The sequence below is a fragment of the Pelobates fuscus genome, chromosome 1 (genome assembly GCF_036172605.1).
Source record: "Pelobates fuscus isolate aPelFus1 chromosome 1, aPelFus1.pri, whole genome shotgun sequence".
Classification (NCBI taxonomy): Eukaryota; Metazoa; Chordata; class Amphibia; order Anura; family Pelobatidae; genus Pelobates; species Pelobates fuscus.
The window spans coordinates 255,818,852-255,846,790 of NC_086317.1; the positions used below are offsets into that span (position 1 = coordinate 255,818,852).

The 27,939-nt window shown below is 41.6% G+C and overlaps 1 protein-coding gene across 2 annotated transcripts in view; it reads left to right on the plus strand.

Annotated features, from left to right (window-relative positions):
- ULK2 (unc-51 like autophagy activating kinase 2) overlaps positions 1-27,939 on the plus strand; it is a 224,109-nt gene that overhangs the window by 77,963 nt on the left and 118,207 nt on the right. For both annotated transcript variants that reach the window (XM_063456616.1, XM_063456614.1), the window contains exons 4-5: positions 13,952-13,984; positions 20,719-20,755. In XM_063456616.1, the coding sequence (XP_063312686.1) occupies positions 13,952-13,984; positions 20,719-20,755 (70 nt within the window). The remainder of the gene's footprint in view (positions 1-13,951; positions 13,985-20,718; positions 20,756-27,939) is intronic.

Consider the following 27,939-nt stretch of genomic DNA (forward strand, 5'->3'; position numbering starts at 1 on the left):
TCACTTCTGAAATCACCAGATTAAACCAAAGAGTGGATACTCTCACTCAAGGCATGCAAGATCTACAGATCACCAATGAAAGAATCCTTACTTATGTAAGGGACTTGCAAACCCATACTCCTCACACAGTTACACACTCGGCTAGTGACCCTGCTGTCTCCAACCCTGAAAAATTTTCTGGAGACAGGTCCCAATACCGAGAGTTCATCAATTCTTGCAAGTTGTTGATTGCATTAAAACCCCGATCATTAACCTGCTATTAATACGCGGCACAACTTCGTTAAGCTTGTACAGAGCCTGTCTAGCATGCTTCATAAGCCTATTGTCACACGTTTATGTATATAAGCACGACGAGCCTAGCATTTATTGTACACTTAGGCACATACATCCGACCCTACAACTCGTCAAAGCTACTATACAAGACGCTAATAGGACACCACAGATAGACCTCACGTGGTACAAGCCTGATCCACTTAACTTGCATTACATACGCCATTTCGCTAGTACACCATACACAGGTCTCGCTAATCCTACTACATAGGCTACTCAAGCATCCTACATATCAGACAAGATACATATGTGTGTATACAACTGAAATGTGCAATTAAACCGTGCCACTGTTTAATGTACCTGCGTTTATACATACTTGCACGCTTTAGAGGTGTTTGTAAATACTACTCGAAAAAGCGAGTATATATATTGCTTCACAAAGTTACCAGCATGAACGAACCTACAACTACAGTTTGTTTTACCTAGCCTGACTTCTCTTGTTTTAAAAAAAAAAATGTGCTGTTAATGATTGCCATGTTATTGATATTCTTGTTTCATTCCATCGGCTTGTATTTGCTGTTGTGGCAATATAAGCGTGCTTTGTTATTCTAAGCACAATAAAAATAAAGAATTTAAAAAAAAAAAAAAAACCCCGATCATATCCCACTGAAAGATCTAAAGTCTGTTCTGTTATTTCATTTCTGAGAGGTGAACCCATGGCCTGGGCTCATTCCTTTCTTGAGAATGATGATCCCATATTGGATTCTCTGGATGAATTCTTTGAAGCCATGTCTCTCCTTTACGAAGACCCAAACAAACAAGCGACTGCAGATTTAACCATTAGAACACTGCAGCAAAGAAACCGGCCTGTTGAAGATTACATTGCTGAATTCAAACGATGGGCACCTGATACTCAGTGGAATGACATAACTCTACGTAACCAGTTCCGTATTGGGTTATCTGAAGCTGTCAAGGATGAACTCTCCAGAACTGAACTACCTACTACACTAAATACACTTATTCAACTGTCAATCAGTATCGACAGAAGACTTAGGGAAAGAAAAGCTGAGAAATCACTCACTAGCTCTCTATGGAAAAAACCCTTCACCTCTTCAAAGGCACCGGAGAAACCTATAACTCCCGCTGAACCTATGGAAATAGGGGTTGTGAGAAGTCCTCTTACTCCAGAAGAGAGAACCAGAAGAAGACAACTGAACCTCTGCATGTACTGTGCTTCGCAAGAACATGTTGTCCCAGACTGTCCCCTATTGAAACGTCCAAGAGGCGGTAAGCATGGTTCTACCACGACTATAATGAGTGTACTTCCTTCTAAACCAACCTCTCATTTTTCCTCTGTCTCTCTCATATTACAGTGGGACAAAGAAAGAATTACGACTAAGGCCATTATTGACTCCGGTGCTAATGGGGTGTTCCTGGACTCATCCTTTGTTACAAAAAATAAAATTCCTTGCGTTCAAAAACGTAATTCCGTCTCTGTCAGAGTTATTGATGGCTCCTTAATCTCCTCGGGGCCCATTCGCCTTGAAACTGTCCCTTTAAGGACTACTACTAATTATCTCCATTCTGAATTTCTTGTTTTTGATGTCATAAATTCTCCTCTTTATCCTATAATATTAGGGATAGACTGGTTACGGACTCACAACCCACTTATTACCTGGGCTCCTTTCTCTCTCACGTTTAACTCTGCATATTGCCAGAGAACATGTCTACAGCACATCCCCATTTTGCATGTTACTAGGGAATCCACTATACCTTCCATCTATTCAGAGTTCGCTGATGTGTTCAGTAAAAAGGAAGCAGAGACACTTCCTCCTCATCGACCCTATGATTGTCCGATTGACCTTGTTCCTGGTGCTCCTATCCCTTTTGGACACATTTACCCTCTCTCTGAATCAGAGTTAAAAACCCTCAAGGAATACCTGGATGAAAACCTCCGGAAGGGGTTCATTAGACCTTCCTGTTCACCAGCCGCTTCCAGCATGTTTTTTGTAAGAAACAAGGACCAGACTATTCGGCCAATCATCGATTACAGGTCTTTAAATAAAATAACTATCAAGAATCGTTACCCTCTTCCCCTGATCAATGAGTTGATTGAAAGATTAAGAACAGCTACCATCTACACTAAACTTGACCTTCGTGGGGCATATAACCTTGTTAGAATCAAAGCCAATGATGAATGGAAAACGGCGTTCAGAACCCGATATGGTCTTTACGAATATCTTGTCATGCCCTTCGGGCTATGTAACGCCCCTGCAACCTTTCAGCATTTCATTAACGATATCTTCCGAGATCTCCTAGACGTTTGTGTCATCATTTACTTAGATGATATTCTCATCTACTCCAACAACCTTGAAGAACACAGAAAACACGTGAGATGGGTATTATCCAGATTAAGAACACACAAATTATACGCAAAACCAGAAAAATGTATATTTGAAGTCAATGAAATCACTTTTTTGGGATATGTTATCTCCCCTCATTCAATAAGTATGGATACCTCCAAAATAGATTGCATTGTCAACTGGTCTACTCCTACTAATACTAAAGACTTACAACGTTTTCTGGGATTTGCCAACTTCTATAGGAAGTTCATTAAAAATTACTCCAAGGTTGCTCATCCCCTCAACCTGCTCAATAGCAGTAAACGGTCCTTTGCTTGGAACGAAGAGGCTCAAGCAGCCTTTGATGAATTAAAACGGAGGTTCACAAGTGCACCCATTCTTCAACTACCTAATCCTGCTTTTCTCTACGTCATGGAAACGGATGCTTCTGATACAGCTATCGGGGCTGTCCTCTCTCAACACCAAACGCCTCAAGATCCTCTCCATCCAGTAGCTTTTTTTTCACGATCCTTGTCTCCTGCTGAACGAAATTATCCTGTAGGAGAAAAAGAGTTATTAAGTATTAAAGCTGCATTCGAAAACTGGCGTCACATACTTGAAGACACACGCACTCCTGTAATTGTTTATACCGACCATAGGAACCTTGAATATCTTCATTCCAACAAAACACTCTCTGCCAGACAAGTACGCTGGAATCTTTTCTTTTCCCGTTTCAATTTTCAAATCATCTACAGACCTGGATCCAGAAATAAAAAGGCAGATGCCCTGTCCAGAATTCACCAAGATCTTCCTGTAAACGAAACTCAACCTCCTAAAATCATAGGTATTATTTCGTCATTAACTGATGATATTAAACATCTCAAAGAAGAAGATCTTGAACTTCCCAAACAAGGCAATCTATCAAAAAAGGACGGTTTGTACTACTTCAAGGACAGGTTATACATTCCTCCCTTGTTTAGGAATAAAATACTCTCCTTGATTCATGATTCCCCTCTGGCTGGTCATCCTGGTACAAGAAAAACACTGGAGCTGTCTAAAAGATATTACTGGTGGCCTCGCCAGGACAGAACCATAGAATCTTATGTAAAAAACTGCCCAACCTGTCTGAGATCAAAATCTGACCATCATCCGCCATTCGGTCAATTACTGAGCCTACCTGTTCCAGAAAGACCTTGGCAGTCCATCTCAATGGATTTCTTGGTAGAACTCCCTCCTTCGCAACATCATACCACCATTCTGGTAGTGGTAGACCGTTTCACCAAGATGTCCCATTTTATTCCTTTAAAGAAATTACCCTCTTCATCTGAACTTGCAAAAGTATTCATCAACAACATCGTGAAACTCCATGGTCTTCCTGAAGAAATCATATCAGACAGAGGAACACAGTTCACCTCCAAATTCTGGAATGAGATGTGTTCCTCCCTCAACATTCAACGTAAATTATCTTCAGCCTATCATCCTCAAACCAACGGACAAACAGAGAGAGTTAACCAATGTCTTGAACAATACTTGCGGTGTTATTGCTCTCATTTACAAGATGATTGGATCACGTGGTTACCAATGGCAGAGTTCTCTTACAACAACTCGGTACATACTAGTAGCAAAATGACTCCATTCTTCTCAAATTTTGGATTCCATCCTTCTTCATTCCCCGATCAAGGACTTCCTTCTTCTAATCCATACGTCTCCAACCATAACTCGTTCATGTCTGCCCTCTTCCTCAGGTTACGTGATAACCTTAAAAATGCATCAGCTGCTCAGAAAAAGTTTTTTGATACTGGTAGACGACCTTCCCCTACTTACAAGGTTGGTGATCTGGTATGGCTCTCTTCAAAAAACATTGTTACCAACCGTCCCTCAAAGAAACTAAGTTCACTCTTCCTTGGCCCTTTTCGTATATTGTCACTCATCAACGAAAACGTGGTTAGATTGAAACTTCCACCTACCATGAAACTACATCCAGTCTTCCATGTGTCATTGCTTAAACCACACCACTCCGACCCTTTCCAAAGGGATGTTCTTACTACTCCTGATCCCCTTCTGGTGCAAGGTGAAGAGGAATACGAGGTACAGAGGATTCTCGACTCACGAATCCATCGTGGTTCCTTACAATATCTTGTCCGGTGGAAGGGCTACGGAGTTGACGAAGACTCATGGGTGTCGTCCTCCGCGGTGCATGCTCGTCGACTTATCAACGCGTACCATGCTCGCTACCCATCCAGACCTCGTTGACAGCATCCGGTGGCTGCTTCTTATGAGGGGGGTTCTGTCAGACCTTCCGGCATTCGCTAACCGTGGACTTCCGGGTTCTCGGAGCGCGGCCACTCCCCCTCCTATGACGTGGTCGTTCCCAGGGTTCATAGAGAGTCCGCGTCAACACCACAGTGCTGGATCAACTCGAAAGCTCCCGCGAACTTCAAACTGAAATATTTACTTCTACTGTGTATCGGACCCGGACTGTTTAATCATTTACCCTCCTTCTCCTCTCCTACGACCTCGGACTGTTTTTGGATATTCTCTTGCCTGCTGCAACCTCGATTCTCTGTGGAATCTCTATCATCAATTTGGATTATCACTCCTTCATAAGTTAAGTAAACCAGATTGGCTCTAAATATATATCCATCCTAAATCTAAGTGGTTCGCTATCTACTCCACATCAACTCATGGTCTTGTTTCCAACACCTACTTCTTAATTATCTGCATCCTAATTTGGAACTTATCGCTGGTTGTGCTAAATTTACCTTATCCTAAAACAACTTCAAACACCGCTGCTGGTTATAACCTGCCAGGAATTAAAGAGACAGTTCAATTTGATTATCTTTTTTTATTTAAAGTAATAAACATTATCAAACTCAGAAATCTGCAGTTGTTTCCATCTTATCAACAATTGAGCGTTACAGCGGGAGGGGGTCCCTGAGGGTGGGGGCACCCTCAGGGCACTCTAGTGCCAGGAAAACGAGTATGTTTTCCTGGCACTAGAGTGGTCCTTTAAGGCCCCTAAAACCAGCCCTATTCTATGCCCTAAGACAGCCCTAAATACAAATGTGTTCTATAAATCATATTGTGACACCAAACCTTTGATTGAACTCAAAGTATTATATAGACCTATATTTATCTACTCCACTCCAGCTATGTATCAACTCTTCAACCCACAATATTAAAACCCTCGCCAACAGCAATAGTATCACATTGTGGTGTACAGTAAACTCCGAATATGGTGCATTAAAGTGGCACTGTTAAAAATGACACGATTGATGGTGTTATTTCTCTCATCATTAAAGGATACTTGCGTCTAACAATAAAATCTGCCAAAATTAGACCTGTGGGTTTTTTAATGACTCCACTCGGAGCCCCCTCCCATGTCTGCCCCCTTTATCAAGGCCTTTGTTTATGAAAGTGTTTCTTTAAATGTGAAGATATAATGGGGACAAGTATAATAGTATAATGCTTAGACAATAAAGTGTGATGTGGGTTTGAATCCCATTAACCGAGGCAGGCAGCTGCAGTTGTTTGTGATGTGTTAAAAAGTCTCCAAACAGCTGATAAACGTATTTCTATTTTTATTTTCAAAATACTTTTCTGCCAAAAGCCTGTATGGCCCTTGAGGCTGTATCACTGTGCTGTGAGAGGCCCCTTTCTAGGAAAGCTTTGCAATACAAATACTCTTCATAAATAGCGTGTTTGTCAAATGTACATCATGAACTCCGTGAACTGCTGGTTACGTGCATGTGATTTGTTTAAGTTCATTGTTCAGTATGCAATATACATTCTGCCTGGCAATATATTTTTGCTGTCTGTGATTTTTTTTTTTTTTAGTCTTGTGCAAAAAAATCTGCTAAGGAACAGATGATTGTTATTATGTACTGATATGTAAAACCAGAGAATTCAAAGAGGCTGTACTATCTTTTCCCCATGACTGTATATTGCTTACATACACTCATTGACAATTTGAAATTGAATTTTCAACAGAGTCTGTAAAATGCTATCTAGTTCACAAGCCAAACAATGCTTAGGATTGTCAATTGGCTTAAATAAAATAAGGCTGTGTATTTTATCCTTGAGATGATTACGTAATTATGTAGTAATTCTTACCAGTCACGCAGGGCCAATAAGGTGTAGTTAGCAACCATTATATAACTGAACATTATTTCATAAAAAGAAACCTTAGTCAGAAGTGCCCTGATAAAAGAACTTACATTCAAGAAACACGTGAAATGCATGTGTTGACTAAACACAATTAAAAGAAATTAATACATTTTTAAAAAAAAAAGTAACAAGTGTGGCAGAAGTAAAAGGGGATACTAAACTAAAATACCTTCATTTTGCAGTCCGATGCTTAGGCCTTTTTAAATGTTGTTACTTTATTAAAGTTTCTTTTGTTCAGTGCTGGCTTCTCATATGATCCTTAGAATTTGCAGTGGTTTTGGTGGCTCTCTCTCAAGTTTAACACAGTTTTCTGCCCTTTTCCACACAATGACTGCCTATTAGATGAGCACCTCTGGAGAGGAATATACCACAGGGAAAGATCACTTTTGCACCATTCAAATATTACTTTAACTTTGACTGTTAAATCATCTTATTTCTTATGATAAATAGACAGCAAACAATTTATATGCGCTTCTATGGTACAATTAAATACCCACATTGCCTATGAATCAGCCTCCAAAATGTACATATTGGCAATGTTTTTTAAACTTGCTCATGTGGGTTTCTGAACACTACATAAACATGTCCATCCTTCTATGTGAGGCTGGCTGCTTTCATATTAGCAGCTGCTACTGGCTCTTTGTAACGTGTTCCAAAATGTATTGAAAATGGGACAAAGGCGAAAGTTTTTCTGCATTTCTATGCATGTCACACTTTCTATATGCCCGCACATCTGCAGTCTTCAAGGTCAAGATTTGCTATAGCGCCAGTGTTGGCAATCAGTACTTTATTCATTTTAGTTAACATTTCTATATTGGTTGTTTGCCAAATCATTACAATTTAAGACCTGGAGAAAGAGACACTCCAAGGAGGAAAATAGAATGAAAAGCAGTGAGGTGCAGTTTTACAATCATCCTGCCTATAATTGCTGTACTCATAATAATAACTAACTATACTAATGACAGTACAGTTAGTGAGTATTAAATGTGTAGTCGAGCATCAATCCACTTAGCTGGTGTGTGTATCACAATTGAGACCCAGGGCTCTAGTAAGTGCAAATATACATTTTACAGGATTAATTTTAAAGGAATAAAAGAAAAACTGATTGCAAACTGAACCTATTATTAGTTTGGCTTTTACGCTTTTTACAAAAAAGGAATTATTTGGGAAATTACCAGTAAATAGCCACAATTCACAAACTTAAAGCGTTTTGAGGGCCATTGACTTTCTTGGTAGAATACCAAGTCGTATAAAGTGTTAATTTTGGCGGCAAATTTCAATTTAGTTTTAGTCATAGGCTTTTGACTAAAAAGCCATTTTAGTTTTAGTCATATTTAAGTCATCTGAATTGTTTTCGTTTTAGTCGACTAAATCTCCAGAACATTTTAGTTGACTAAATCTCCATTAGACTTTAGTTGACAAGACTAAAATGTAATGGGTTTAGTTAAAGCCTCTATCGCTCTCTCTTTTGCCCCTTCCCCAGCCCGTCTGTGTCTCTTTGTGCCCCAGATTCCTTACACTTACGGCACGGTACGGTTTGGTGGTCATGGTGCCCTTTTAAATGTAAGAGTTTAGGCACAAGTTGGGAAAACCTTTTTTTCCTGTCCTTTAAATGTGCAGATGCAAACATTACAACAGAAAAAAAGCAGTGAATAAGACACTTTTTTGTTGTTGTAATTCTCCTTTTTGCTTTGTATCTGAAAGGAACATTCACATTGACATTTACTTGAGCTTCATTCCCATTGTATAAACCACAATCACCCTTTTGAAAACTCTGCTCTCATCGTTAATTTGAACTGGCTTGGCAAGTCACTTGGTGACACTGGAAAGTATGAAATGAGAAGCGGCTGTGAAAGGCATGTGTCATGCCCTGGTGTGAATGTGAATTGGTATGGAAGAGTTTCCATACTAAACTTTTCAGTGTGACTTCTATCTAATGTTCATGATGACCAGTGGAAAATTACTTGCCCCATTGGAATTCTAACTGGAAAAACACGTGTGACTTTGTCTCTCCTTCCCGCCCCCCCCCCACCCCCATTCCATATAAACAAAAATTATTGTGGTTTGTTTTTATACTTTAGACACATTTTAAAATATGCACTAATTTTAAAGGGACACTATAGGCACCCAGGCCACTTCAGCTCATTGTATCCCTGTCCCTCTTAGTCCTGCAATGTAAATCATTGCATTTTCTTTTTTTAAACTACCAGGCAGTCACTAGAGGCGCATGCAGGCTTTTACCAGGCTTAAGGTTGCGCATTAGCCCCCTCCCCCTGTCGGATGACATCAGAGGAGGTGGAGTGCAGACCCAGTGCCAAGGGAGATTTGCGCTGGCATTGGGTGAGTAAAGGTTTTTTACCCCTTTATTAGTATGGGGGGGAGGGGGCAGAGAGCTCTATAGTGTTAGGAATACATATTTTTTAAAGACTAGAGATAAGCAACAATTATAACAAAATGAACATGTGTTTTTCCTTCTTTTAATGAAAGATAGACTACAGTGAAGATTGTATTAGGTCTTTAATTTTTTGAAGCACTTTTTAGTATGTTTTATATTTTTCAAATAAATGCAACTTGATTACCGCTTTCTTTACATATTTATTGTTTGTGTTTAGTTGTGCACCTTAGATAGCATTATGGTCAGTTTCTCAACCTATAGCGTTTGTACACATCTTCCATTACCTTCCAAAACAGAATCTGAGATCAGACCTCCAGCTGCACAGAGGCAACAAAACAGACCTTTATGTAATTTGACCTGCCTGTGCAAGCAGCTGTCATTGGACAGCCAATCTTGTTCAACTATGTCAGGAACCTGATTTTCCTAGAAGTTTTCATTCTAGGAATTCAGAGAAATAATCAACAGTGAACTTTTACTCCACTCATTAAATTCCTGTGGAAAAAAAAAAAGATAAAACTAACCACTGATTTAACCCTGTTAGTGCCCAAATGGTGTTCTACATGTTACATATACATGTTATGAATGGAACTGCTGTAATGAGGACTTATTGAGAAGGTTATGAAAAAGTTTGCATCACATAATTGATTTCTGTTGTAAATAAGGTTTTATGAAATATCCAGTAACTTTGTTAAGCCCAGTTGGATAATCTATATCTCAGAGTAAAGCTAATGCCTAATGCTCTTGGACAAATAAATTCAGATTGTACTATTAATTAAAAACACTCTGAAGTTGTTATGGAGCCTGGATGTCCTGGGCGCAGTCTTACTTAAAATGGCTAACTCGTGGTCCAGACCATGAACATCATCCAGGTTGTTGTTCCTCTGCCTCCATCCCCAGCATAAATGCAGAAGCATCAGACTTTGCGCTGGTGATAAGCTGAATGTGTCATTGAGATGAAGTTGTTATTGTGTGCAGAGTGTTCCTCTAAATATAAAGTTTCTAAATCTTGGTTTAAAGTAACACTGCAGGCACCATAACAACTTAATTGAAATAAAGTTGTTATGGTGCCAGGATGTCTCTGGCGCGTGCTTGCTTACTTACTAAAGTATTCTCTTTAGTGCTGGATCTCTCTGCCCCTTCTAGCCTTCATTTGCTGAAAATATTGAAAATGTAAGCCTAGCTTATTGTTGCTTAGATAATCTCAGCCAGTCAGTGGCTCCATGTCCATAAAACCTGTTTGCAAAAAATAGATATATTTCTCATGCCGTTCTAATGCCGTTTTGTGTATGGGGAGCCCCTGATTGGCTGAGATTGTCATCTGAATGCTCTAAGCCTAACAATGGTGCCCTCTGCCCGTTGGCAGTCCTAGACTTCCGTTTTTAACCCCTTAAGGACACATGACATGTGTGACATGTCATGATTCCCTTTTATTCCAGAAGTTTGGTCCTTAAGGGGTTAAGCTGGTCTGCAAGCTGGTGTTTGGGGGGGACAGAGCACTGGAAAGGAGACTTTGGTGTTAAACCATTCGTGAACAGTTTAACCCCTAAAGATAAATCAGCATCAGGGACCTCCTGGCACCATAACAACTTAATTTCAATTAAGTACTTATGGTGCCTGGATGATCCCTTGAATGTCTGTAATACTATTGATTTACATGCCTGTGCACACTCTCTTCTCATTGGTATTATTCACCTAACACCATATTGTGGTGAATTGAAAACTGAATTGCTAAATGTAGGCAACAAGTGTTAATGTAAAGAAAATGAAATCTGCTACAGAGTGTACTTTTAAACATTAGAAAAGAACGCAATCAAGTGTCAGTTGCTGTATTTTTATTTGCAGCAGCTGTTTGTGGATTTTGCACCTGTATGTGAAATATTATACTTTAGAGTACAGTACCCCTTGTTGATGGAAGTTTTCTTTAGAGCCAACACATGCTATGATATCTATCAACATTTCAAATGGACAAAAAGAGACACTTTTTATTGGTATGAGTGGGGGTTGTTCAAGGGCAGATCCCTTCTTAGAAATCTTAGGTGACTTGCTAATACTTTATGCAACAAAGTGTGATTTAGCTCAAACAAACAAAATCTTAGAACTAGCACAACAAGACTGCTGTGTGCATACAAACCACAAACTTTCCAGGTAGAGATACCTTAGAGGCACACTTAAATGTGACAATTTGCTGTCTGCCATTAACAACCCAAAAATAGTAGATGCACTCCTTAATAAAGAGTTGCACAATGACTTCATGGTAGGGCCTTTCCATTGCTTAACTTTTTTTAAATTGGTGCACTAACTCATCCAATTTCTAGACATACCCATGACTAACTAATACCATCAGAATAATTTTCCCTTCAGTATGCCACAGTATGACATACAGGCTATTTTGCACACAGGTACGGGAGCTCGAGAAAAAAAACTGATATATCCAACACCTTCAAATTTCTACCTATACATCCCTTAACGTGGCACATGCATGCTGTTAAATGGAGGGGCCAATATTACTTTGCCTCATTCCCCCACTTTCAGATCATTATCCAGCTATTTGGACAAATGCAGCATCCCATACAGGTTTTGCAACTATATTTAACGATATGGGGCTCAGAGACCAGTTGGCCATTTGAAACATTTAGTTTACCGGAATTGCATAAGTCTTCAGCTCTATTCCAGATTTACCCCGCTGTTGCAGCAGCACAGGTGTGGAGGAAATTATGGCAAGGTTAGATGTTGTTCTAACAATCAGTCTGCTTGCAAAATCATCAATAAAGGGCGGTTCTCATCAATAACTGTTATGACACTAATTAGAAAGTTGACCCGGGTAGCTGCTTCTTATCAGTTCTATTTGGTTTGTTCGCATGTCCCTGATTGTCACAGTTTTGAGGCTGATGCTTTATCCCAGTCAAAATTACAGGAGTTTTTCAGGCCACCAAGTCCCCAGTCTTCCAGGATTTGTTAATGGACTAGCCTGGCTTATCTACCAATACTTGGAGAGCCTAGAAAAGGGCATTAAATATATATAATAATATAATAATATTTCAAATTTAAAATTATTCTCTGTAGAGACTATAGTGGTGTTTACAGCTTTTTGTCACATTAATCTTAAATTATAACAATGCTATTAAACTCACAGGTATGCAACATCATTTGCTATCATATTTGCCAAACACAAAAACCTTTGTCATCATACCCTTTTAAAAACATACTAAGTTGCATACAACGGTTAGACTGTCCCCATGTACCAAAGCGCCAGCCTATAGGTGGCCCTAAATTCCGACGGCCACCCAGCTAACCACTTAGAACGTTGCCGCTAGCGAGGTAAATAAGGGCAATAAGCAGCACACGACTGTTCTGGATGGTCGGTCCGTTCGACAGTTAAAGGGACACTCTAGGCACCCAGACCACTTCTGCTCATTGGAGTGGTCTGGGTGCCAACTCCCACTACTCTTAACCCTGCAAGTGTAATTATTGCAGTTTTTTTTATAAACTGCAATAATTACATTGCAGGGTTAACTCCACCTCTAGTGGCTGTCTATTAGACAGCCACTAGAGGTCACTTCCTGGGTTCTAGCACAGGAAACCTGTGCTAGAGCGTCGCTGGACGTCCTCACGCTGTGAGGCATTGCCGCGCATGCGCATTAGGTCCCCTCGGCCGGTGGGCGAGACTGCCGACACAATGAAGAGGAGGAGCGTCGCGGAGACAGCGACGAGGGACATCGCCGCTGCCTCAGGTAAGTCACTGAAGGGGTTTTCACCCCTTCAGTAACCGGGGATTGGGGGGTGGGAGGGAGAGGGACCCTCCAGTGCCAGGAAAACGGATCGTTTTCCTGGCACTGGAGTTTCCCTTTTAGTTCTGGATACGAACAGCTTTAATCTAATCTGTTTGGTAAGCCCCATATATCAAACCATAGAGGGGAAAAGGCACAAACAACGCATTTTCATAGACCTGAACCAAAGTCTTAACACATGGGCCATAGTCCTGAGGCAAGAGGCTGACAAGCAGGCCATTCCAAGAACCAGTGGCGAGGTTACTTTTGCCACAATGTGCTATTCAAATCACTTTGTTTATGCAGCCACATCTCCCTTGGCTGTATTTCACACTACCTCAGGATTTCTTCTCTGTCATGAAGACTGGGATTGTATCGTGTCATCAACCCTTCCTTTGCCAAATAAATAATTTCATTCTTCGTGGCTAGGAAGACAAAATATGCATACGCGATCGATATTTACTCACTTATAGGACTCTTGTGTACAATGCAGCATAGCCCTAGCAAGTGATTAGAGACTATAGACTGTAAGCTTGTTTGAGCAGGGTCCTCTTCAACCTATTGTTCCTGTAAGTTTTCTTGTGATTGTCCTTTTAAAGTACTATTGTAAAGCACTACAGAATCTGTTGGTGCCATATAAATGGCAATAATCATAATAATAATAATAATTAGAGAGCTGTGCCTTTAAGATCCAGTTTATATATCCCTGTATTTATTGGCTACTACTGAGAATGCCAATGACAACATAATTATTTGTGTATATTAATAATCAATACATTGGAAGGTCTATTGTATTATGTTTTGGATGTAAGAATAAGACCTTTTTATGTTTGTTATGGCTTTTATTGTTCTGTTTGTGTTAAAATATGGGTGGATGTAGGCACTAGATATCACACCCATAACAATACTTTGCCTGGTGATTTATAACGTTGTTAAATTTTACTGCATTTGGAACAGTCAATAGACGTATCACTAATCCATTTTTGTTTTCTCCCTGTCATATTTTACAGGAGTCACCCACCTTTATTTACCTGGTCATGGAGGTAAGCTATAAACTATTCATCTACATTTACAAAGTTTGTCAGTGTGCAGTACATTTGGGCGTACACAAAATTCCGTTCACCTACCAATGATGCATCACATATAGCAGCTGGGAAAAGAGAAGTCTGTAGTTTGTTTGCATTCATATGTAAAACTCAAGGAAAAAAAGCTTGATGTTTTTACACATTCCCTAGTACAATCGAATTTTAAAAAATGTAATCAAGTTCTTTTCAGAAGGAAAAATAAAAAAGACCCCTACTTCAATCTGGCTTTTCTTTCAATCAAACTGCCATTATAGTCCAATGAGATCCAACATGACATAGAGCAAAAAAGAACCTGCAGGAGCTATTTCCTTGATTTTCTCAAGGCTTTTAATATGATTGCCTGTGACATCTTGTTACGAAACTCAAAACCTCATTTATTGGTGATCATCTGCTAAATTGGTTTTGATTGTAATTATCCAGGAGCATACAATTTGTGTCTATTGTGACTCACTCAAAATAACAGGTCCCTGGGTGCAGTTCCTGTTCCCTTATATTCTCCATACTTTCAAGTGACATTCACCCTGTGTTCAATGCTTCACCTATGTGTAAACAGTATCTCACAAAAGTGACATTTTTGAAAATATTTTATTATGTCTTTTCATGTGACAACACTCTGCTACAATGTAAAGTAGTAAGTGTACAGCCTGTATAACAGTGTAAATTTGCTGTCCCCTCAAAATAACTCAACACACAGCCATTAATGTCTAAACCATTGGCAACAAAAGTATAAGAGGAGGCTAATACATTCTGGAGGCTGAAAGATGGATCCTTAGAAATACACTTATATCCTTAAAAAGCTGAACTTTGCACAACCTAATAGCTAACTAAATGTTAGCTGTACATTTTGTTTTATATTACTAACATTATAAGTAGATTGAGTTTTATGTATATACACTGCTCAAAAAAAATAAAGGGAACACATAAACAACACAATGTAACTGCAAGTCAATCACACTTCTGTGAAATCAAACTGTCCACTTAGGAAGCAACACTGAGTGACAATCAATTTCACATGCTGTTGTGCAAATGCGATAGACAACAGGTGGAAATTATAGGCGATTAGCAAGACACCCCCAATAAAGAAGTGGTTCTGCAGGTGGTGACCACAGACCACTTTTCAGTTCCTATGCTTCCTGGCTGATGTTTTGGTCACTTTTGAATGCTGCCGGTGCTTTCACTCTAGTGGTAGCATGAGACGGAGTCTACAACCCACACAAGTGGCTCAGGTAGTGCTGCTCATCCATGATAGCATCAATGCGAGCTGTGGCAAGAAGGTTTGCTGTGTCTGCCACCGTAGTGTCCAGAGCATGGAGGCGCTACCAGGAGACAGGCCAGTACATCAGGAGACACGGAGGAGGCTGTAGGAGGGCAGCAACCCAGCAGCAGGACCGCTACCTCCGGCTTTGTGCAAGGAGGAACAGGAGGAGCACTGCCAGAGCCCTGCAAAATGACCATCAGCAGGCCACAAATGTGCATGTGTCTGCTCAAACGGTCAGAAACAGACTCCCAACACCATGCAGGACGTTTGGCATTTGCCAGAGAACACCAAGATTGGCAAATTCGCCACTGGCGCCCTGTGCTCTTCACAGATGAAAGCAGGTTCACACTGAGCACATGTGACAGACGTGACAGAGTCTGGAGACGCTGTGGAGAATGTTCTGCTGCCTGCAACATCCTCCAGCATGACTGGTTTGGCAGTGGGTCAGTAATGGTGTGGGGTGGCATTTCTTTGGGGGGCCGCACAGCCCTCCATGTGCTCGCCAGAGGTAGCCTGACTGCCATTAGGTACCGAGATGAGATCCTCAGACCCCTTGTGAGACCATATGCTGGTGCGGTTGGCCCTGAGTTCCTCCTAATGCAAGACAATACTAGACCTCAAGTGGCTGGAGTGTGTGTCAGCAGTTCCTGCAAGACGAAGGCATTGATGCTATGGACTGTCCCGCCCGTTCCGCAGACCTGAATGCAATTGAGGACATCTGGGACATCATGTCTCGCTCCATCCACAAACGTCACGTTGCACCACAGACTGTCCATGAGTTAGCTGATGCTTTAGTCCAGGTCTGGGAGGAGATCCCTCAGGAGACCATCCCCCCACCTCATCAGGAGCATGCACAGGCGTTGTAGGGAGTTTAAACAGGCACGTGGACGCCACACACACTACTGAGCCTCATTTTGAATTGTTTTAAGGACATTACATCAAAGTTGGATCAGCCTGTAGTGTGTGTTTTCCACTTTCATTTTGAGTGTGACTCCAAATACAGACCTCCATGGGTTGAACAATTTGATTTCCATTTTTTAATTTTTGTGTGATTTTGTTGTCAGCACATTTAACTATGTAAAGAACAAAGTATTTCAGAAGAATATTTAATTCATTCAGGTCTAGGATGTGTTATTGTTGTGTTCCCTTTATTTTTTTGAACAGTGTATATATATATATATATATATATATAATTTATTTATTTACATGATATGTAGGGCAAGCCCTGAGCATCTTTGGCGATGCTGCTGCCCTGATCATGGAAGTGCCACAAAGTCATATTGTTTACCTGCCTCTGCAACACCCTCCCTCACCCAAGTAAATGTTCAGTAGTGTTTATTGGGGTGGGGTACAAGGAACAAGTGTGCTTTAAATGCTCTTAAAATGCTTGCAATGGTATTTAACAAACCAGGATTACTTAAACTAATGAATCCACAACTAATTATCCTAGTTAGTATAACTAATTATAACTAGTTAACTTGTCAGCAGTCCCTGTTTGTTTTCATTCCCAGTGTATTTACAATAATCATCTTTATATGTTTAAAAATTGGCTAAACCTTGAATTCAGATATGATCTTTACAAGTTTTGTTTTTACTTCTCTTAAACTGGTTGAAAGCTCTAGCATTACCTGAGCTTCCACCTATATGAGCTCTATTCCCTGCACCACTTCCCTGCTTCACAATGCCACTCTGTATAGGGGTTGTGACTCCAACAGTGAGCTGTAATTTATATTGATGTAAAAGTATATAGAAACATAGAAACATAGAATGTGACGGCAGATAAGAACCATTCGGCCCATCTAGTCTGCCCAGTTTTCTAAATACTTTCATTAGTCCCTGGCCTTATCTTATAGTTAGGATAGCCTTATGCCTATCCCACGCATGCTTAAACTCCTTTACTGTGTTAACCTCTACCACTTCAGCTGGAAGGCTATTCCATGCATCCACTACCCTCTCAGTAAAGTAATACTTCCTGATATTATTTTTAAACCTTTGTCCCTCTAATTTAAGACTATGTCCTCTTTTTGTGGTAGTTTTTCTTCTTTTAAATATAGTCTCCTCCTTTACTGTGTTGATTCCCTTTATGTATTTAAATGTTTCTATCATATCCCCCCTGTCTCGTCTTTCCTCCATGCCACACATGTTAAGATCCTTTAACCTTTCCTGGTAAGTTTTATCCTGCAATCCATGAACCAGTTTAGTAGCCCTTCTTTGAACTCTCTCTAAGGTATCAATATCCTTCTGAAGATAGGGTCTCCAGTACTGTGTACAGTACTCCAAGTGAGGTCTCACCAGTGTTCTGTACAATGGCATGAGCACTTCCCTCTTTCTACTGCTAATACCTCTCCCTATACAACCAAGCATTCTGCTAGCATTTCCTGCTGCTCTATTACATTGTCTGCCTACCTTTAAGTCCTCAGAAATAATCACCCCTAAATCCCTTTCCTCAGATGTTGAGGTTAGGACTCTATCAAATATTCTGTACTCTGCCCTTGGGTTTTTACGTCCAAGATGCATTATCTTGCACTTATCCACATTAAATGTCAGTTGCCACAACTCTGACCATTTTTCTAGTCTACCTAAATAATTTTCCATTTGGCTTATCCCTCCTGGAACATCAACCCTGTTACATATCTTAGTATCATCTGCAAAAAGACACACCTTACCATCAAGACCTTCTGCAATATCACTAATAAAAATATTAAAGAGAATGGGTCCAAGTACAGATCCCTGAGGTACCCCACTGGTGACAAGCCCAAGCTTCGAATATACTCCATTGACTACAACCCTCTGTTGCCTGTCACTCAGCCACTGCCTTACCCATTCAACAATATTGGAATCCAAACTCAAAGATTGTAGTTTGTTGATAAGCCTTCTATGTGCAACAGTGTCAAAAGCCTTACTGAAATCGAGGTAAGCAATGTCTACTGCACCACCCTGATCTATAATTTTAGTTACCCAATCAAAAAAATCAATAAGATTAGTTTGGCATGATCTCCCTGAAGTAAACCCATGTTGTCTCTGATCTTGAAATCCATGTGTTTTTAGATGTTCAACAATCCTATCCTTTAACATGGTTTCCATCACTTTCCCCACTACTGAAGTTAGGCTTACTGGCCTATAGTTGCCCGACTCCTCCCTATTACCTTTCTTGTGAATGGGCACAACATTCGCTAACTTCCAATCTTCTGGGACTACTCCTGTTATCAATGATTGGTTAAATAAATCTGTTAATGGTTTTGCTAGTACACCACTAAGCTCTTTTAATAGCTTTGGGTGTATTCCATCAGGTCCCATTGACTTATTTGTCTTTACTTTTGACAGTTGAAATAGAACCTCTTCCTCTTTAAACTCACGTGTAATAAATGACTCATTTATCCTTTTTCTTAACTGAGGTCCCTTTCCTTCATTTTCATCTGTAAATACCGAACAAAAATATTCATTGAGGCAGTCAGCTAGACCTTTATCCTCATCTACATACCTTCCTTCTTTTGTTTTTAATCTAACTAATCCTTGTTTTACTTTTTTCTCATTTATGTATCTAAAAAAGGTTTTGTCCCCCTTTTTTACTGACTGTGCTATTTTCTCTTCTGTGTGTGATTTGGAAGCTCTTATCATTAGTCTAAAGTTCCTAAACCGTGTATCTCTCATGTCATCTTACATGAGAGATACATGTCATCTCACAAAGCAATGCGTAGTCGTGTATTAGATTGTACCATATTGAACAGATAACATACAATTTGTACAAGCTGTCTCCAAGATACAGCAGCTGTATTCTCCCTATAATGTAATATATTATCAGTCCCATAAAAGCCCCTTTAAAAAAAATATATAATACAGGCCCCCATAAGGGTCAGAGTGATGCTCTGTCACCTTGGAACTGGAGAGTCCTATAGGGGCTTAACCCCTGTTAATAAATAACCTGTTAAGGACCAGGAGATGTCCAGTCTCCTGATCTCTGTTAGGGATTAACACCTACAAAAAATAATGGCCCATAAAATTTCCCATTACCCTCTTGGGTGGCTACAAGTCAACAAGTAATTACATATCCTCCAAAATATGACCCTACCCACCCCCTCACATATATAATACTGAGGCAGGGGCAATGAATCTAAATTTAAAATCTATAAATTGTAAGACATCACATTTCAGCTCCAATAAAGCAAACCAAAGTAAATAAAATCTTTATGATGTGCTCAGAAAGACTGTGTATTTTATTCCTCAAAAGGCAGAGCTACCGCTGTCAACCTTTGTTAACCCCTGAGCCATCACAAGTGTTTCCTTAATATTTTTACAGCATTGTTGCCCACAAGGGCGACGGCATTTGTAATGTGTTTTCCTTTTATAAAGCTGCAATTGTGGCTCCTCTCATATCTAGACACATTCGTTCCTCAATGGGTCCAAATAGAGGAAACGTTTTTGAATCAGATACCCCTGCATGTGTTCTGTTGGATCCCACCAGTTTTGCGGCCAAACGTCCCTTCCATATTGCACATAATGAAAGTACAGGTGGAGGTGTGGGACAGACACAAACATGCATTTAGCTCCTGATCTCCACTCTCAAAAGCATCCCCTATCACGGTTTCTATGATGGAGATAACAGTGTGTTATCAAGGTAGAATAAAACTACAAAAATATGCAGACTGATATTATAGTGTAAAATGTTTACATAAAAATAAAATCTAAAGCTATCTCAATTGAACAACTCGCACTTTGGAGAGCCACAAGAGTTGTCTCTAAATTTTAAATGCAGTGTACAGCATATGTGGTATATTTTTGTAGTTTTATTCTACCTTGATGACAGACTGTGTTTGGTAATTACATCACCTGTCTGTGTGCACTTTCCATTTTTATTTGGTTTATATTATTATTATTAGAGTGTTGGTGATCCTACCCTTGGCTATTTTTTGCTTCCCCAGTTAACCACTGTGCGCCACTGTTTTGTTTTCCAATCTTTTTTTCTTTACATGATCGTAAATATCACTGATCTTTAAACTGACGTCCGAGCGTAACTGAATTCAACACCAGCTCTGCGTTGTTAAATTAGGTGTTAATTTCATACCCTTCCCTGACTCTAATGTAGACATTATGTAGACATTATGACCTAATGTAGACATTAACAGCCGTGATGTCATTGTGAGGAGTAATAGCTCTGTGCAGTTCCTGGCACTTTTTCTCCCAGTGCAGCCGACAGCCAGAGGAACGTCGCTGCTTCATCAGCTGCCAAATCTTTCCTAGTAATGTTACAAAAACTCTGACGTTAAAAGAATGAATATGGTTTACATACATGTTGTGGAAATCATTTTGGGGATTAAAGGGCCAGGCATAATATATTATGCCAAATATAAAAAATATTGTTATTGATCAAATAGATGCACCCAACAAGCTTAAATTTCTTACAAAGCTAATGAGTGTGTGTTTTTCCTTTCTACAGTATTGCAATGGTGGAGATCTGGCTGACTACTTACAAGGTAACATTTACTTCTTTATAGGCCATACCACTGTCTTTCCTAATCTAATCTCATCTTTACTGCTCACATGTTTTTGTCAAATTAAGGCAGTCATTCTCTCTCCATTAAATTCCAAGAACCCTTCTAGTAGATTTACCTAGTTTCAATAGGAGCCTGTTGTTTTTGTACTTTCCTTGTCTAGGCTGTCTTATGTTGTTGTCATTTCGCCATACTTAAAAATCACAGGCTCCAAGTGGATTATATTAAATTTGCAGTGTGTTGCTGTCTCTGTTTTTTTCTAAATAAACACTGGGGTAAATCATTGTATGCCCAAGTTTTGTCCTCATCAGACCTCCCTGTTATCAGCTGTCTATAATAAATGTATAAACTAGAATTGCCAAGTGAGCCAGTGGAAATATTTTATGACATATGTTTTCAACAGTTTCAATTTTTATGACTCTAGGAACACCTGTCATGGAAAAAAAAATGGTTTATATAATGTATTGCTAACTAACAGAAAAATACAATTTTATCTTAGGCAGAAAATGTATCTTTAACCCCTTAAGGACCAAACTTCTGGAATAAAAGGGAATCATGACATGTCACACATGTCATGTGTCCTTAAGGGGTTAAAGGAACATTCCAAACCACCAACAGCTGTGGTGCTTTAACTGATTACAGTGTGCCCTCTTTTTAGAAGTGCACATTCCATTCGGATAGCACGAAGAGTGTTCTTCCTGATTGCTTTGTGCCCCAGGAAATGCAGTACCTCTCATAGAAAAGCACTGAATTCAAAGTGTCTCATTGATGGCATAGCTGTGCATGTGCCCCAGTGTTTCAGTGCTTCACTGTGAGAAGCATTTTATGTCCAGGAGATCATCAGTTCTGGAGCTTCCATCAACTCTCCTGTGTTAAAGCGGCACTGTCATGCCGAACTTACCTTTCCTCAATCTCTTCCTCTTCTCCCCCTCTCTCAGGATCTGTTCTTCTTTTCTTCCTGTCTTCTTTAGTTTTCTTTAAAACCATAAGACAAAGTAGGGACTCTTTGTCTTATGGGATTCCTCCGCTTGACCAGCTCTGACCAGCGGAGGAGCAAAGTGTGCTTCATTTCCGCTGGTCAGAGCAATTTTCCCATGATCCCTAGCTTTCCTCCCTGTTCCCACAATGCTTCCTGTCAGTATTGCCGAACGTCCTGTCACTTAGACAGAACGCCGGCAAAACTGCCGAATTGCATCCTAACAGAATGAGCACTGTTTCTCCATTGGTGTTAGGATGCAATTCGGTACTTTGTTTGTATCGGAATTTCATTCTAATGAATGAAACTCCGATCCTATTCATTGCTGTGGCTGCATCTTGCAGCCGCTTAGTAGATAACTCCCTAATTCCCACGGTATCAGGGAGCTATCTACTAAAAGGCTGAAAGACCTGAATTGGTCTTTCAGCCAACTTTACTAATACTAAGTAAAGATTACTTAGTATTAGTAAATAATATGCCCCTACTCGCTATACCGCGAGTAGGGGCATGTCTAGTAAGCAGTGAGCAGCCTGTGGCTGCTCACTGTAAAAAACAAAACAAAAACTAATAAACACCCCCCCTCCCCTGCGCGGGGGTTAAAGATTGGGGGGGGGGGGGAGGCTACTGTCCTCCCCCCCGGCCCCCACCCCTGAGCGGTGGGTGGGGGCCCTAATAAAAACAATAAGGGGGGGGACCTACTGTCCTCCCCCCCGGCCCCCACCCCTGCGCGGTGGGTGGGGGCCCTAATAAAACAATAAGGGGGGGGGACCTACTGACCTCCCCCCCGGCCCCCACCCCTGAGCGGTGGGTGGGGGCCCTAATAAAACAATAAGGGGGGGGACCTACTGTCCTCCCCCCCGCCCCCACCCCTGCGCGGTGGGTGGGTGCCCTAATAAAAACAATAAGGGGGGGGGGACCTACTGTCCTCCCCCCCGGCCCCCACCCCTGAGCGGTGGGTGGGGGCCCTAATAAAACAATAAGGGGGGGGGACCTACTGTCCTCCCCCCGGCCCCCACCCCTGCGCGGTGGGTGGGGGCCCTAATAAAACAATAAGGGGGGGGACCTATTGTCCTCCCCCCCTGGCCCCCACCCCTGCGCGGTGGGTGGGGGCCCTAATAAAAACAATAAGGGGGGGGACCTACTGTCCTCCCCCCCGGCCCCCACCCCTGAGCGGTGGGTGGGGGCCCTAATAAAACAATAAGGGGGGGGACCTACTGTCCTCCCCCCTAGCCCCCACCCCTGCGCGGTGGGTGGGTGCCCTAAATGAACCCCCCCCCATCAAGGTGACTAGGGGTCCCAAGCCCCTAGTCACCCCCCACCCAAAACATTCTATCCCCTACCTACCCCCCTCACCCTAAAAATAGTGAGGGGGGAATAAAATAACTAACCTGTAAAAAAAAAAAAATTAAACTTGCCATTTGACGTCTTCTTTTTTCTAAATTCTTCTTACTTCAGCCCCCCAAAAGGCCAAATAAAAATCCATAAACCCGTCGCACTTTAAAAAAAAAAACAAAAAACGAGCGCAAACAAAAATTAATCCATCTTCACCCATGGAGGGCACGCCGCGTACTGAGCTCAGCAGGGCGGGTCAAGGCTTATAAAGCCTTGCCCCGCCCTGCAATTAGGCTTAGAACACAATGATTGGTTGGTTTAAGCCAATCAGAGTGCTCTGTGTCATTTTACACAGCGTGGGAAAATTCAAAAGAACTTTCCCACGCTGTGTAAAATGACAGATCACTGTGATTGGATGGTTTTCAAGCCATCCAATCACAGTGCTCTGTGTCATTTTACAAGCGTGGGAAAATTCCAAAGAACTTTCCCACGCTTGTAAAATGACACAGAGCACTGTGATTGGATGGATTTCAAACCATCCAATCACAGTGCTCTGTGTCATTTTACACAGCGTGGGAAAATTGAACTATCCCACGCTGTGTAAAATGACACAGAGCACTGTGATTGGATGGCTTGAAATCCATCCAATCACACTGCTCTGTGTCATTTTACAAGCGTGGGAAAGTTCTTTGGAATTTTCCCACGCTTGTAAAATGACACAGAGCACTGTGATTGGATGGCTTGAAAACCATCCAATCACAGTGATCTGTCATTTTACACAGCGTGGGAAAGTTCTTTTGAATTTTCCCACGCTGTGTAAAATGACACAGAGCACTCTGATTGGCTTAAACCAACCAATCATTGTGTTCTAAGCCTAATTGCAGGGCGGGGCAAGGATTTATAAGCCTTGACCCGCCCTGCGGAGCTCAGTACGCGGCGTGCCCTCCATGGGTGAAGATGGATTAATTTTTGTTTGCGCTCGTTTTTTTTTTTTTTTTTAAAGTGCGACGGGTTTATGGATTTTTATTTGGCCTTTTGGGGGGCTGAAGTAAGAAGAATTTAGAAAAAAGAAGACGTCAAATGGTAAGTTTATTTTTTTTTTTTTTTACAGGTTAGTTATTTTATTCCCCCCTCACTATTTTTAGGGTGAGGGGGGTAGGTAGGGGATAGAATGTGTTGGGTGGGGGGTGACTAGGGGCTTGGGACCCCTAGTCACCTTGATGGGGGGGGTCATTTAGGGCCCCCACCCACCGCGCAAGGGTGGGGGCCAGGGGGGGAGGACAGTAGGTCCCCCCCCTTATTGTTTTATTAGGGCCCCCACCCACCGCGCAGGGGTGGGGGCCAGGGGGGGAGGACAGTAGGTCCCCCCCCCTTATTGTTTTATTAGGGCCCCCACCCACCGCGCAGGGGTGAGGGCCGGGGGGGGAGGACAGTAGGTCCCCCCCCTTATTGTTTTATTAGGGCCCCCACCCACCGCTCAGGGGTGGGGGCCAGGGGGGGAGGACAGTAGGTCCCCCCCCCTTATTGTTTTATTAGGGCCCCCACCCACCGCTCAGGGGTGGGGGCAGGGGGGGAGGACAGTAGGTCCCCCCCCCTTATTGTTTTATTAGGGCCCCCACCCACCGCGCAGGGGTGGGGGCCGGGGGGAGGACAGTAGGTCCCCCCCCCTTATTGTTTTTATTAGGGCCCCCACCCACCGCGCAGGGGTGGGGGCCGGGGGGGAGGACAATAGGTCCCCCCCGCTTATTGTTTTATTAGGGCCCCCACCCACCGCTCAGGGGTGGGGGCCAGGGGGGGAGGACAGTAGGTCCCCCCCTTATTGTTTTATTAGGGCCCCCACCCACCGCGCAGGGGTGGGGGCCGGGGGGGAGGACAATAGGTCCCCCCCCCTTATTGTTTTATTAGGGCTCCCACCCACCGCGCAGGGGTGGGGGCCGGGGGGGGAGGACAATAGGTCCCCCCCCTTATTGTTTTATTAGGGCCCCCACCCACCGCGCAGGGGTGGGGGCCGGGGGGGGGGGACAGTAGGTCCCCCCCTTATTCCCATTTTTTTTTTACAGTGAGCAGACACAGGCTGCTCACTGTTTAGTGGACATGCCCCTACTCGCGGTATAGCGAGTAGGGGTATTGGGGAGATTTTAATCTCCCTTGTGCTATTATGGGGGTCATATTGACCCCCATAGAGTGAGGGGGGGACATGGGGGGCTTAGGAAGTGGCGAGGAGCTCTGCTCCCTGCCGCTTCTATAGTTACATATTACAAGGAGGGAGCTGCACGCCGGTAGCTCCCTCCTTGTAATAAACTGAACGAACAAACTAACACTGATACTCAGTGATACTCAGTGTTAGTTTGTTCATCTGATTTTTTCTATTCATTCATTCGTCTGTCTGATGAATGAATGAATAGGTGAAATTCCCGTTCGCATGTCCAGGTGTTTCACTGGGCATGTGCGGGAATCTCACAGTCTGTGTAGTGTGGGTAGATGACGTGTCCCACAGGGACTTCACCTACCCACACAAAGATGGCGGCGCCCTGAATAAAGATCGGGGCAGAAGATAAAGAATTAAAAAGAGGTAATGTGGGGGGCTTAGGGGCATTTGGGGGTGACTAGGGGGTCGATTGGATGTAGTGGAGGCGGGAGGGGGGTTAAAAAAAAAACGGGATTCGGCATGACAGTGCCGCTTTAAGCTCTGTATAGCTCTTTTTCTGAGAATCTCAGCTGATCATACTCAGTGAATAAGCTACGCCATGCACCACCAGACATAGCTCTGAATTTTTGTCTCTATGTCAGAAGTAGTGGAGGCAGACAGACAGCAAGTTTTCCGCCAAGGAAGAATGAGTCGACCCTATCTTAAAATCATGCACATTTTTATTTATCAACTTTAATGCTAATTTGAATTCCCGACTCACAGAAATTTAAGTAACAAATAAATAGACTAAGAAACCGTGAAACGTATTACTAGACGCTAGAATGGCCGGATTTAACATAATAAAAGAATAGTACAGGACAGGCCGAGGTCGGGGAAACAGAATGTAACAACACTGATAGACAAGGGATACAGAAGCCAAGGTCAAAATACACAGGAATCAATAGAATAAACACGGTCTCAGATAACTAAAGTGGAAACCACGATAGAGCACTGAGAAAATATCAAAATATGTTTAAGTACCCTAAGAACGTCAGTGATTGGTCACTACTGGTCATGTGATGTTGGACCATGCGCGCGTGGCGTCACATGCACATTCCTGATCATTACACCACATGGGACATATGGAGCAGGGATCTGGTGTGCAGTGGCTGGCATCTTTAATACTTTCATCCCTGGCTGCTGTCAAAGAGATCGGAATATGCACCTGCCGAGTCCACGAACGTGCTCGGACTGGAGTGGGACTGGCGGGTGCTGCAATCCAAGCACTGCATCATGTGGTGTAAGTATTTGTCTGGTGGCGTTCTTACTGCCACGTGGGAACACGCTGTAAAGAGAGCTGTTTGTGTATTTGAAAGCTAACACCATTATAAAAAAAGAAGCCAATAAGCTATTGCAAAAACATGTAACGATGAATAAACAGTTCTAGGAGAATTGTCCAGTTAAATATTCGATTGGTTTCCATTCATCTGATAAAGTAGGAGTAGTGTGTATCACTCCATAAAATATGGTGTAACTGCACTTATTTATAATTATATGACATGTTTGTGATTCTTATTATAGAAAAAAATATTGTCATAAACTTGCCTTTCCTATGAATGCTTACACAGTCATGAATCACAGTGTCACAGAGAGTCAATTTTTTAAAGGAGCATTATAGTGTTAGGAAAACAAACATGTATTACATGGTCTGACCTTAGGGTGAATGTGCTAGGACATCCACTCCTGGCAAGATTGGAGCTGTCTTGAATGTTTTCCACCTTTGAATAATCCTTCTCACTGGAGAATGGTGGACTTTAAGTTGTTTGGAAATGGCCTTATAACCCTTTCCAGTTTAATGGCCAGCAACAATTGCGTCTTTCCTCCTAAGCATTGTGTTATAACACCTGATTGCTCCAGTCTGCGAAACTTCTAAAACGTTAACTTTTATAGAGATGGTCACACTCGCTGATGATCAATTAATCAAGGACTTTTGATTAACAGCACCTGTCTGCTACGTAGCCTCTTAATTCCTATAGACGCTGTAACAGTGAACTTAGTTTTTCATACATCGCTTCTCCATTTTTCTTTGTTTTTGTTAAATAAACAGGTGTAATATGTCATGTTTTGTTGTTCATCAGAGGTTGTATTTACCTAATTTTAACACCTGCTAAGTAACAGGTGATTGTTATTATTTCCTGATATGTAAAACCATATGACTGTGACTGTAAAAATATATATATAGAGAGAAGAGGTAATACACTATATACAAAGGGATTTTTATTGTACATATGCCATAGTGAATCATTTGATTATTGGACTCATTACTGGAAATATTGTCTGTGAGACAGACTTTCTGACTGTCAGTGCCTATAGATGACAGGAAGATTGTGTTACACAGTAAAGAAAATTAAGTAGAACATAGCACACGTTATACATCCAGCATGCAAATATATTTCTCATGCATATTCCCTTTGATAGTGCAGTGCATAATTTCATTATTACTAATCACTCTCTGCAACTGTTTCATATGCAATCCTGAAATTAGTGAGCCGTTGCTTCTCTACTGCTTTAGAGATAAAGCAGAATTAAGAGAATGAAAACCAATTGTTCTGCATATTTGGGATCATAAATAATAAAAATAGTGGACATGCTCTGGGACAGAATTATTAAAATTGTTATAAATCTGATGCATCAGTTTTCAGTGATTTCTAGTATATCTGCATATTTTGA